The sequence below is a fragment of the Zootoca vivipara genome, chromosome 9, assembly GCF_965207765.1.
Source record: "Zootoca vivipara chromosome 9, rZooViv2.hap1.1, whole genome shotgun sequence".
Lineage (NCBI taxonomy): Eukaryota > Metazoa > Chordata > Lepidosauria > Squamata > Lacertidae > Zootoca > Zootoca vivipara.
In genome coordinates this window covers 70936207-70948304 of record NC_142592.1, presented here as the reverse complement: position 1 = coordinate 70948304, position 12098 = coordinate 70936207, and the positions used below count along the sequence as shown (strand labels likewise).

At 57.0% G+C, this 12098-nt stretch overlaps 1 protein-coding gene across 1 annotated transcript in view; it reads right to left on the bottom strand.

The window, feature by feature from the left end:
• The window catches only part of SND1 (staphylococcal nuclease and tudor domain containing 1), a 219504-nt gene that overhangs the window by 54095 nt on the left and 153311 nt on the right, over positions 1–12098 (bottom strand). Inside the window, exon 16 of the mRNA XM_060279344.2 lies at positions 4943–5052. Within this exon, the coding sequence (XP_060135327.2) occupies positions 4943–5052 (110 nt within the window). The remainder of the gene's footprint in view (positions 1–4942; positions 5053–12098) is intronic.

Genomic DNA, 12098 nt, shown 5'->3' with positions numbered 1-12098 from the left:
AGCCCCCTGGAGCCCATCCCAGAGCAGAGAGGGGGAGGGAGGGAGGGAGGGAGGGAGGGAGGAGAGAGAGAGAGAGAGAGAGAGAGAGAGAGAGAGAGAGAGAGAGAGAGAGAGAAGCACCCCGTCCGTGTCTGCAGAGAAGGGCCTGCTTCTGCGCCTACTCCTGCCTTCTTTCTGCAAGGACTCTCTCTCTGCCCACTTTCTAGGCTGGGGTGACACATGCAGCCAGTGGCATGGGGGGGGGCACTTCCCAATGGTCCTCCAGGAGCTGCTATTGCTTTTATTTATTTATTTTATAAATACTCTTTATTGGTTTTTACAAAAACAAATCCAAAGTAATATAAAGGGGGGGGGGACTTCTACCATATCCATTTATGAGATTCTCTGAATCTCGTGACTCCCCCCCCCCCCCCTACACGGGTCCTTAAAACAATTCTTCTGAAACGGCATCTCATTACATTCTCCACATTCTCCATGTTTTTGTTTCTTCACAACTTATTTTCACAGCCCAGCTAACTGTATTCTTATTTGCTTACAATGGTCTCCTAAGTAAATTATAATCCCCCCCCAATTCTTTTTGAAAGCTGCTATTGCTTTTAGAGCTCCGGGCCACGAGAAAACCAGCACACAGGGGAGTTTCCAAAGTAAGGAAGCATCCGAACCACGATTCTTCTGCCGTCTCCCATTCCCAGTCTGAAGTGACAAAGTCTGCTCTACCAGCAGCTTCCATCATCCCTTCCACAGTACTTGGGTACTGAGCCTTGTGTGTGGTGGCCCCTCTCTCTGCCCTTTGAGATTATTCCACCCCTGGAATATTAGACAAGCGCTGCCTCTGTTGAAGACCTTAGCCTTTTAAGCGGAGAAGGCTCTGCATCTGCATTGGAATGCTATTATTATTATTATTATTATTATTTTATTTACAACATAGTCCTCAACAGCTCATACATACAAACAAACCCACCACCACTGACAATTTAATTATCAAAATTAAACTCCTATCCCCTTACACAAAGAAAATATAACATAAAAACAAAAGACTTCCATTATCCTGTAAATGGCCTCCTTATTTACTTCTTGTGTACTGTTTCTTTTATATGTGATTATGACAATTTTTCCTAATTATGACTTTAAAAAACCACAAAGTCTCCTATAGAAATTAATCGAAACAAGTCCAGGTGTATATTTTGGGACACTCTTTGGTAAAGTATTCTCTGCATTTCCCCCATCCTTTTTGGAATTCTTGTCTAGGTTGTCCCCTAATTGTCTCTGTTAATCTGGCCAATTCAGTATAATCTAATAATTTATCCTGCCACTCCTTTTTTGTTGGCACAAATTCTTTTCCCCAATTTCTGGCAATTAAGGTCCTCGCCGTGCCTGTGGCAGACAGGAATATTTCCCGATCCTCTTTTGCTATACCTGTGTTTGTTATTCCTAATTGGAAAGCTTCTGTATTTTTTCCCAAAATTATATTTAAACATTTTTTAAAAGTTCATCCCAGAAGGTTTTGATTTTTTTCACAGGTCCACCAGATATGTATAAGTGTCCCTTCCGCTTTACTGCACCTCCATGCATTGGAATGCTTTTAATAATTGGTTTATTATTGATAGCCTGCCCACCTGGCTGGGCTTCCCCGTTATAATCTGGCGAAACTGGGCTCCTTTGGAAGGAATAAATACGGAATGAATTCTGGGCAGAGCCTTGCCTAGGGTACCCTGAGCAACTGCGGCCCTGCCACCCACGCTGCTTTGGCCAGGCTGGAAGGAGGGGGGAAGGGGGCACCAAGCCTGGCACCAATGCTCGGGCACTCTGAAGACGACCCCAGACGAAGAGCGAGGCTCGTGCAATTCATCTCCGCAGCCACTCAGTGAGGTGGCTGCAGAGGGCATCTCGGCTCCAACTTTGCAATTATGAATCACTGCACAATCACACCAAAGGCGCCCGTTTCAATCACGGAAGTGGCGGCTCTTCACATCCCGGCCATCCTCCTAACAAGCAGGGGCTCTGAACTGGGGGTGGGCGGGTAGGGAGGGAGGGAGAGAAGACTGGGTGCCTCTGCGCATGGTGAGCGCAACACCCCCCCCCCCAAAAAGCTCCCCCAGGCCCCTTGTCCCTGCTCACACATGACCAGGCACTCAGGCAGTGGGTCAGAGAGCTGGCAGCGACCGTGCAGCCTGAACACAACCCGGCAGCCGGGCAGGAAGGAAAGAGAGGAACAGGTCTTACACCAGAGGAGGAATATTGGCAGGCGGGAGGCTGAGATCCTCCCATCTCCACACTCTTTGCTGACAGATTAGTCAGCAAACGTCTCTCGGCAGCCTAAGGAGGGTTTCGTTGGGGGCTATTGGCTGGTAACTTCCAGGCCAAGACGGAGGGAGAATCTGGGGGCAGCGGCTGGATCAGGGCAAACAGGGCAGGGGCGCCGAGCTCCGCATCCTGTTTTCCCCCACCAGATGCTCCAATAGGAAGCCCACCAGCGCAGCAGCAACAGCAGCGATCTCCTCACTTGTGATTCCCAGCAAGTGGCGTTGAGAGGAGAGCAGCGCATTCTTTGCTTGTGCCTTGAAACGGTGCTGCTGTGAACACGCCGCAATCAGAGCCCTTTTCAATCAGGCAACCGCCTCCCCTTCCGAAGGTTATTTGCTAAATCAGCCTCCCCACAACCTGACACCCCCTCCAGGAGGGGGGGGGGCGTTGTGAACACCTGGAGACGGAGATCAACACCGCCGACCCCTCAAGCAGGCGCATGCACCACCCACAGCCCGCAGTCTGCCCAGGGCCCCCCGCGGCACCCGCTGCCCGCAGAACCCCCCCCCCCCCCCCAAGGTGCTTCTGTCTTCTCATCAAACTTGGGACACAAACGGCCAAAGGCATGAAAGGATGTTGAGCTCCGCTTGCGCCTTCTCTGTGCCCACACACGAGAAGGTTCCTGTTGCTCCCTTTGTCCCAGCGGCCGGGAGAAATGTCTTCCCTTACCCACAGGCCGTCCCAGGCTGACTATGCGCAAACTACGGCCGGGCCTTCCTCCTCGCGGATTCCACTTCGCTGGGCCAGCAGAAGAGGCAGACTGCAAAGTGCACGGCGTCCTTCCGACAAGCAAAGTGCATGAGATTCGTGCCACGCCAGCTCAGAAGCCGCCGTGTCCTTGCCAAGGTAAGGACGCCTTGTGGGAAGAGATTAGCAGCGACCCAAGAAGTGGGGAAGGGGCTGGGGAGGGGGCCAAAGGAGATGCAGTTCTGCAGTGGGCCTGTGTCTCAATTGGCTGACCGAGACCCCAACTCACTCACACCCCCAACATGGGGGTGGGAAGGATTTATTTATCTAGACCCTCCGCTTGAGAAAAACCTCCCCCAAGTCGCCTGCCCTCAACCCGGCCAGCCCATTCCCATTACGACAAGAAGGAGCAGCAGGCAAAGTCTGGAGTCTTTCCAAAATCTGAGAGGCGCTTCCAGACTTGCTTCTCTCATTTTTAAAAAGCAGGCTCAGGTGCCCTAAGCGGGGAGAAGCCTCCGTCGTCACGAGTGGCATCTGAAGCCCTGGCGTGACAGGAGAGGGGTGCAAAGCAAAGAAGAGTGCCTCTGAGCATGTACAGACTACTTGTCGTTCACACCTTGAGAACCGGGTCCTTCAGCCACAGTCACAACCATCTCTGAATGTCTACCCAGTCCAGCAACTGCTAAAAGACAGGGACCGGGGCTTGAACCCACCTGCTGTGAGCCACAGCCTGGTGTAAGGTGGTGGCGGTGAAGAGGCAGTGGCAGTCCAGCCCCTGGCAGAGCAGAACCACCCTCCGGGGCTGTGCCAGTCCAGAGCACCCAGGCTAAAGCACAAGCAGAGCGAGGCAAGAGCAGAAAGGCCCTGGGAGAGACCTTTCCGCTGGCAACACAAAGCCGGCAAAGTGACTGACGGCTGGGAAAGGTCAGCCTGTCCGAGGCCGGCAGCTTCGGGTGGCACAGAGTTTCGACAAGGCGCCCCAGCGGTTCCTGAGCAACTAGCTCTGCTCCAAAGCCAATTTCAGGCTAACTGTGGCTAACTGTTAAGAGGGGCAACAAAGGTCAACAACGCAAAAAATGATCCATAAACATTCTCCTGCTTGAAGCCAGAAGCAGAAAGTTCCAGGCTCATGAAACCAAGGCGGGCATTTTGTCAGGGAGGGTGGCATGTGGCTATGGTGTGGGTGGGGGGCAGAAGGGGCATGCATCAGGGAGCGGGCTTCCTCTCGCACAAATCCATCCCCTCTCATCCCAAGCTCAATTCCTCGGCTTCCCCCTACCTGGAAGAGGCTGTGCACATGGGCCACCTGTTCTAAGCCCCCCATCCTGAAAGAAAACCTTGGCCTATTTGGGGAGGGGGGCCTCTGGCAACTTCAAAGGCTCATTTCCGCACACTCACCCCACAAAAGACAAGAATTTTCTGGTGCTGAAGAACTACACACAAACCCGCATTTTGCAAAGTCCTGGGAAGGGAGGAGGCCTTGTGCTTTGGGGTCCCTGGGTCCACCAAAGTGACGCAGAGGCAGCCTTACAGACTCAAATGCGAGGAGGCTTCCTCCTGCCTCCCCAAAGGAAGCCCAAGGCATACACTGCCTGGCAACAGTGTGGGGCTGCTCCTGTGCCTCCTCCCACTGGCACCCGAGTTCGTGGCCCCGTAAGGCCAAGTCCCTCTGCCCACAAAGCCAACTGGACCCCCGCGAAGCCACATCCTTAAGGTGAGCTCAGCCCGCGCAGCCGCAACTCGCCGTTTGCCAAGCCCGGGCAAGAAAAGACGAAAACTCTCCACGCCACCCCACCTCGCAGCCTCTCTCTCTCTCTTGCCCGCCTGCACAGATCCTGGCCCAGAAGGAGGGCAAGAGCTCTTTCCAACGGACCAGCTGCTACTCCACAGAAAGACCAGAGGAAGGAGACGGTCAGAAGACAACCCCCCCCCCGCAGCCCTGGCCCCCTACCTCTCGCTGCATCACCAGCTCCTTTGTGAAGAGGGTGGCCTCCTCGCTGAAGGGCTCCCCCTCTTGGACCAGGCCGGGCAGGTTCCGGGCTCCACGGGGACATTCGATGCCTGAGGAAGGAAGGAAGGAAGCAGAGGGGGAGAGAGGTTTTCAGTGAGCTTCCTTTTCTTTCCTGTCTTTATCAAGTTCCTTCCATGCTAGGATGGGGGGCCCTCTGTCAAGGATTCGCTCACTGCCACTTGGGCATCACAAGGGGGTGGACCAGATGAGTCTTTGGGTTCCTTCCAACTCCTCGACCTTTGGAACGAGGAGGTTTCCTCGGGGTCACCCAGCCTGGTTTGAGAGAGCCGGAAAGGAGCTCCGCAGAAAAGCAGAAGACACCCAGCAGGGCCTGCCTTGGAGGGGAGGCTGACCAGGACTGTCTGGGCAGGCCCAAGATGGAGCCTTGGAGGCTGCCTGGCCAGGCCTGAGGTCCCCTTGCGGCCGCCCCCCTCAAGGAATCCCCTCCTCATCCGTCCAGGGCAGAGGCAGCCAGGCAGGGCCAGAAGGCTCTCCTCTGCAAGGAGCCCAGGGCAGACCTTGCTTCCACTGCACCCCATCCCTGGGCCGGGGGGGGGGGGGGCTCCGAGTGGCAAAGGCTCCTGGGGAGGAGCTGGGCCAGCCGGCAGGGACCCCAGGAGACAGAGCAGCTGGAAAGGCCAGCACCCAAGGGCTTTTCCGTGGGTGCAGATAGTAAGAATAATTTATTATTTATACCCCGCCCATCTGGCTTGGTTTCCCCAGCCACTCTGGGCAACTCCCAACAGAATATTAAAAACACAATAAAACATCAGACATTAAAAACTTCCCTAAACAGGGCTGCCTTCAGATGTCTTCTAAATGTCATATAGTTGTTTATTCCTTTGACATTTGATGGGAGGGCGTTCCACAGGGCGGGAGCCACCACTGAGAAGGCCCTCTGCCTGGTTCCCTGTAACTTAGCTTCTTGCTAAGTTACAGCTAAGTTACTTAGCTTCTTGCTAAGTGTGCATGCACACGAAAGCTCATACCAAAATATAAACTTAGTTGGTCTTTAAGGTGCTACTGAAGGAATTTTTTTATTTTGCTTAGCTTCTTGCAGTGAGGGAACCGCCAGAAGGCCCTCGGAGCTGGACCTCAGTGTGGAGACACTCCTTCAGGTATACTGGACTGAGGCCATTTAGGACTTTAAAGGTACTGGGAGCGAGTGAAGATATTTTAGAACTGGTGTTCTATGCTCTTGGCGGCCACCCAGTCACCAGTCTAGCTGCCGCATTCTGGATTAGTTGTAGTTTCTGGGTCGCCTTCAAAGTAGCCCCATGGAGAGTGCATTGCAGTAATCCAAGCGGGAGATAACCAGAGCATGCACCACTCTGGTGAGACAGTCCGTGGGCCGGGAGGGTCTCATCCTGCGTACCAGATGGAGCTGGTAGACAGCCGCCCTGGACACAGAATTGACCTGCGCCTCCATGGACAGCTGTGAGTCCAAAATGACCCCCAGGCTACACACCTGGTCCTTCAGGGGCACAGTTGCCCCATTCAGGACCAGGGAGTCCTCCATACCCGCCCGCCTCCTGTCCCTCCCAAAACAGCACTTCTGTCTTGTCAGGATTCAACCTCAATCTGTTAGCCGCCTTCCATCCTCCCACCGCCAAGAGGTGCTGGCACTGCTTATCTCGGTTCACACATGCACTTATCTGTGCTCTCCAGGACAGAGCTTGAGCCCGCGGCTTGCAATGGGAGGCAGAGGTGGCAGGGGCTACTGGGAACCCCCACAATTGCCAGAAGTGGGGGCCAGTAGGGAGGGGAGAAAAGTTGCAAGAGAAGGATGCAAGGCTTCAGGTGAGACAAGTCTCCAGTGCTAGCACCTGCCCGCCAGGGGCTGCCCCCTCCACCCCCAGCCTCACAAGAGCAGCCGCTGCGGCCGCCCTCCTGCCAGGGGGCAAGCTCCTGCCCCACAGCGGCTGAAGCGCAGCCCCAATCCACTTCCATGCTCCGGTGCCTTGCCAGGAGGAGGAAGGCTGGAAGGGAGCCAATGCCAGCCACTTTGGGCAGCTCCTTGGTGCAAGGCATAGGCGCCCGGCCAGCCTTCCCCTGCGAGGCGCCTCGAAATAGCCCTGCGATTCCCTCCAGGGCAGCGAGAGAGGCATTTCGGCGGCGGCTCCGCAGGCTCAGCCCCGCGCATGCTGATCAGCCGAGGCTGAAGCTGACTGCCGAGCGGCGGCTTCCGGACTGGAAGCCATTTTTGCTGGAATAATTTAAGGAGCAATAAAGCTGGGAAAGAAACCGCTGGGACATAACCTGAAATAAAGGTTTAGTGAGGCGGATGCGCCGCTGCCACAGAGAACAAGGAGGACGGGGGTCCATAAAGGAGCTTTATAGCAGCTGCGGCGGCGTCTGTCAAGAGCATCAACCACTTGATGCGCAAAATGTCCCCGCTGGGGAGTTTGGCTTCCTCCCAGGGGGAGAGAGGTGGGGCGGCTCGAGGCAGGAAAAAGATGTGGCAGCCAGAGACTCTGCGGGCGCAAAGGGCTGAGGGAGCCCGGCGGGAATAAGTGGGGTGGTGGTGAGGAGGAGGAGGGGGTGGCCCTGCAATACCCCCAGAGCCTAAATTCAGGCTGGGGTGGCACAAAGTCCACGGCAGAAGAGAACCTGGCTGGGAGCAGAGAAGGAAGCTCTCCCCCTCTCCTCCACAGCCTGGACATCCTCCTTTCACATCCTAGCTTGGAGGCACCCAATCAACAAACTTTCAAAAGGGAGCCTGCCTTGTGGAGGCCGGACTCGATGGCCCCTTCCAACTCCACAGTTCGAGGCTTCCTGTCCCAGGAGGCAAGACTCGCCTGCTTTGCTAGATCCTTTGGGGTTCTGGTCTCCTCCCTACATGGGCTTCCTTTGGGGACGACCCAACACCTGTGGGTCAGCAAAGTCTTGGGGCTCCAAACCTCCCCCTTCCAAGCACCCCAAACCAGGTTTCCCGGAGGGACCCCCCAAGGCACAAGGCCTGCGCTTCTCCACAGGCTGTGGGTAGCAACAGAATCGCAGAGTCGGAAGGGACCCCTAAGGGCCATTTAGCCCACCCCCTGCGAGGCAAGAACCACCACTAATGCATCTCTGACAGATGGCCACCCGACCTCTGCGTAGAAGCCACCAATTTGGCTTTTTTCGCATCAGGCTCCCCACCTGGCAGGAGGGCTCATGAGATGGAGAATGCGAAGGAGCAGAGGCCCAAACGATGGCAGCTTATTACCTGTAATAGCTGCCTCTGCCAAGTGCTGGCCGGGCACAGCCGGAGAAGCAGGGATTGATTCTGCTACGTTATTAGAGCCGCAGAGGCAGGTCGAGTGCCGATCCATCAAGGAGGCGGCACCCCAAGAGAGAGCCCAGACATGTGGGCCCCTGCCGTTTCAGCTTCGCCAACGCCGGGTCCCAGCCAGATTCCTAGCAACTGTGGGGCATCCACCTCGCCTCTTCCAGACCCCCAGGTTCAACAGGCCACCTGGAAAGTGGAGGGCGGAAGAAAGGGCCACAGGCCCCGGAGGGCGGAAGAAAGGGCTCCCATCACCAGCAACTATCAAATGCTCCTGCCTGGCCACATACCTGGGGCAGCCAAACTGCCCTGCCTGGCCAGTGGGGGAGACCCACGGGAGACCCCTGCCTTGGGGGTACACTCCCTCCTTCCACTCGCACCCAGTGGCTCTGCGCCCCTCCTTCCAAAAAGGGGGACCCATGTTCCCCTGCTCATGCTGTCTGTCCCAGGCCGGGACGGGGCATCAAAACACAATATTAAGAACGCTTTAAAACAACTCCCGGCCATAAAAGGAGGTGGGTCCTGAGAACATGCGCCTCCAACTGCAAAAGAAGTCGGGGGCAAAGAGACGGGCCTTCAGCGTCCTCCGGAAGCTGTGCAATGAAGGCACCAGGTGGACCTCTGTGGGGAGGGAGCCCCACAGGTCTGGGGCTGCCACGGAGAAGCCCCCACCCCCCTGGGTCACCACACAAACCCCTGTGCCTCTGAGAGGGGAGGGACCCCCCCCCCAAGAGGGTCCTCAGAGAAGGAGGCGGCCATTCAGTTATGTGGGGCTGGAGTTGTCTTGGGCTTGGAGCACCAATGGAAGCACCTGGAACGGGGCCTGGAAAGGAACCAGCGTGGAGGATTTAATGCAGAATTCTCCTGGGGGTCCAAAGTGCAGGAGCCCCCCAGATCCAGGCCGGCTCCTGCCAGAGACGCATACCGGGCAAAGCCAGGGAACAGCTGGGTGACGCCACTGCCGCCAGCCGGAGATGGGCCAGGGCAGCGGGAGGCAGTGCCAAAGCCTCCCAGGTGGGCAGCAGGGCAAGGAGGGGGGAGAGGCGCTCTCCAGCGGCAAGGCAAAAGCCGCCTGACGACAGCAAGGCAAGGAGCCCCGAGAGGGAAGGCTCCTGAAAGAGAGGAGGAGGCGCTGCCATGGCAGGACGGGGCAGCCACACACACACACACCCAGGACAGGCGCAGGGACGCACGTTTGTGCTAGCGAGCATTTTGCAAATGGGGCTGGCCAAGGTCACTTCCCAAGGTACATAAGAACTCAGCATCTAGCCCAGCATCCGGCTCTCCCAGTGGGCCAGCAGGTGCCCCTTGGGGAAAACCCACAAGCCCTGGAGCCCTCTTCTCCCCTCCGACGATTCCTCTGACCGAAGAGGCTAGTCCTCGTGGCTGGTAGTAACCACCGGCCTCCTCCTCCTCCGTGAATTGCTCCCTGCAGGAGGGAGTTCCGCAGTTCTGTGCTGCCTGAAGAAGGGCTTTCTTTGCCAGCCTGGCCTTGCAGACTCTGCTGGCCTCGCAGGCTCTGCGCCAGGGACGGCTGCAGCACCCACTGAAGCCAGCCCAGCCCTGCACACCAACTGCCTGGCAGACCTCCCGGCTCAGCACCCTTGGCCCATCAGCAGCTCCTCCCTCCAGCACCTGGGGTGCCCCTCTCCCCCAAAGCACCACCTTGCAAACTGGGACCTCGGCCTGGCCTGGCCTGGCCCAGAGGTCAGAGGGAGCTGGGTTCCCTCTCCCCAGCACCCACTACAAAGCCCCCGGTCCCAAGGGCGTACCCACCACGGGGCAAGTTAGGGCAGCTGCCCTACTCTAGAAGCAGGGCTGGTGGGCAGAGGCGGAGCACAGCCCGGCGGAGCGCGAGTTCGCCATTCCCGCCGCGCCGCGCCGCACCCTCCCTCCAGCTCCCCGGCGCGCCCTCAGGCAAGGCCAAGTGCGGCGGGGAACCAGGGAGCGCGGCGCGGTGGGCGGGAACGCCGAACTCGCGCTCCACTGGGCTGGGCTCCGCCTCCGCCCACCAGCCCTGCTTCTAGGGAGGGGCACAGCCCGGCGGAGCGCGAGTTCGCCGTTCCCACCCGCCGCGCTGCGCCCTCCCTCCAGCTCTCCGTCGCGCCCTCTGGCAAGGCCAAGCGCGGCGGGGAACCAGAGAGCGCGGCGCGGCGGGCGGGAACGCTGAACTCACGCTCCGCTGGGCTGGGCTCCGCCTCCGCCCACCAGCCCTGCTTCTAGGGAGGGGCACAGCCCGGCGGAGCGCAAGTTCGCCGTTCCCGCCCACTTTGTGGCCCCTCCCCTTCCATGCCTTGGCCCCTCCCCTTGCCCCCCCCCTAGTTTTGATCCTGGGTACGCCCAGACAGCCGCAGGCCTTGCTCCTGCCAGAGAGAGAGAGAGAGAGAATGAGAGAGAGGCTGCTCTGCTGCTCCTGAGAGAGATAAATATAGCACAAGAGTTTTCTTGGACTGGATCGAGGGAGAGAAAAGCATTGGAAAGAAATAGGTGAATAAATCAGAGGGAAAAGTGCTTTGTGCAGCAAAATCGCTGCACCCAGCGTTGCCACATATTAATGACCCCGGGGAGAGCTTCGCTCAGCCTGCCTTTCACATGCGATGTTCCCCAGCATACTGACAAGTTAGTACTGGGGCAGGGGAAGGATGCCGCTGGCGGGGAGGGGAGCCCTGCCTGACCCCTGCCAGGACCGAGGAAGGGAGAGCGTGGCAGAGGCTGCAGTGGGGGGCGGGGGGCGGGAACTGCCTGCGTTTTGCAAGGGGCAGCAGAAAAGTCCTGGGGAACAGCTTCAAAGCAAACACAGCCATAGGAGCACAGAGATAGAACAAGTGGCCTGGCCTCGCTGGCTGCCTCTCTCCCCCCCCCCCAACCACAGACAGCCCAGGACAAAATCACAGAATTTGAGAGTTGGAAGGGATCCAAAGGCTCATCTAGTCCAACCCCCTGCAATGCAGAAGTCACAGCTATCAGGGAACAAGTGGAGAGGCAGGCATGCTGGCGAGACCTCAAGGCACATGGCAGAGGTGCTCAGTCCTGAAAGAACAACCATTCCTCAGGTGAGGAACCCCCTGCCTCTCCTGCATCTCAGGCTCCAGGAAATGGGACGTTCGCTAACTGGGGACACAGAAAGACGGGCTCGCAATGGGGGCTTTGGCGACACGGTAACCCGCCTGCCAGGTGCAAAGGCTGTGGGCATGGACATCGGAAGAGCCGCCTGGATCAGGCCAAAGGAGGCAGCCCATCTAGGTCCAGCCTCCTGTGGGAAACCAGCAAGCAGGATTGGAGCCCAAGAGCAGCTCTCCCCTCCTGTGAATTATTGTATTTTAATATTATTAAAATTATTTTATTTTAATATTTTGCTGGAAGCTGCCCAGAGTGGCTGGGGAAACCCAGCCAGATCTGGAGGGTACAAATAAATTATTATTATTATTATTATTATTATTATTATTATTATTATTATTATTATTCCAGCCACTGGAATTGAGGAGCATTGTAGGACCATTGATCCTCTTTTAAAGCAAGTTCCGTTGTTTGCCTCTGCACTGCGTGAAGAAGGACTTTCTTATATCTGTACCAAATCTTCACCTTCCATTTCATTGGACGTTCATGAGTCCCAGCATTACGAGAGGGGGAGGAAAACTTTCCTCTGCCCTCAAGTCACCGAGAGAAGACGGCAGGTGGATCGGCGAAGGTGGCGCAGGCCAGCGCGCTTGGAAACATACTTGTGCAAAACATCGGCGGAGGCCGAAATCCCGGAGAACCTTCTCCGACACGACACCTGTTCCCTGCGCAGTGCCTGCTGGCCAGGGAGAGCTCAGGAGCCTGGAAGAGACA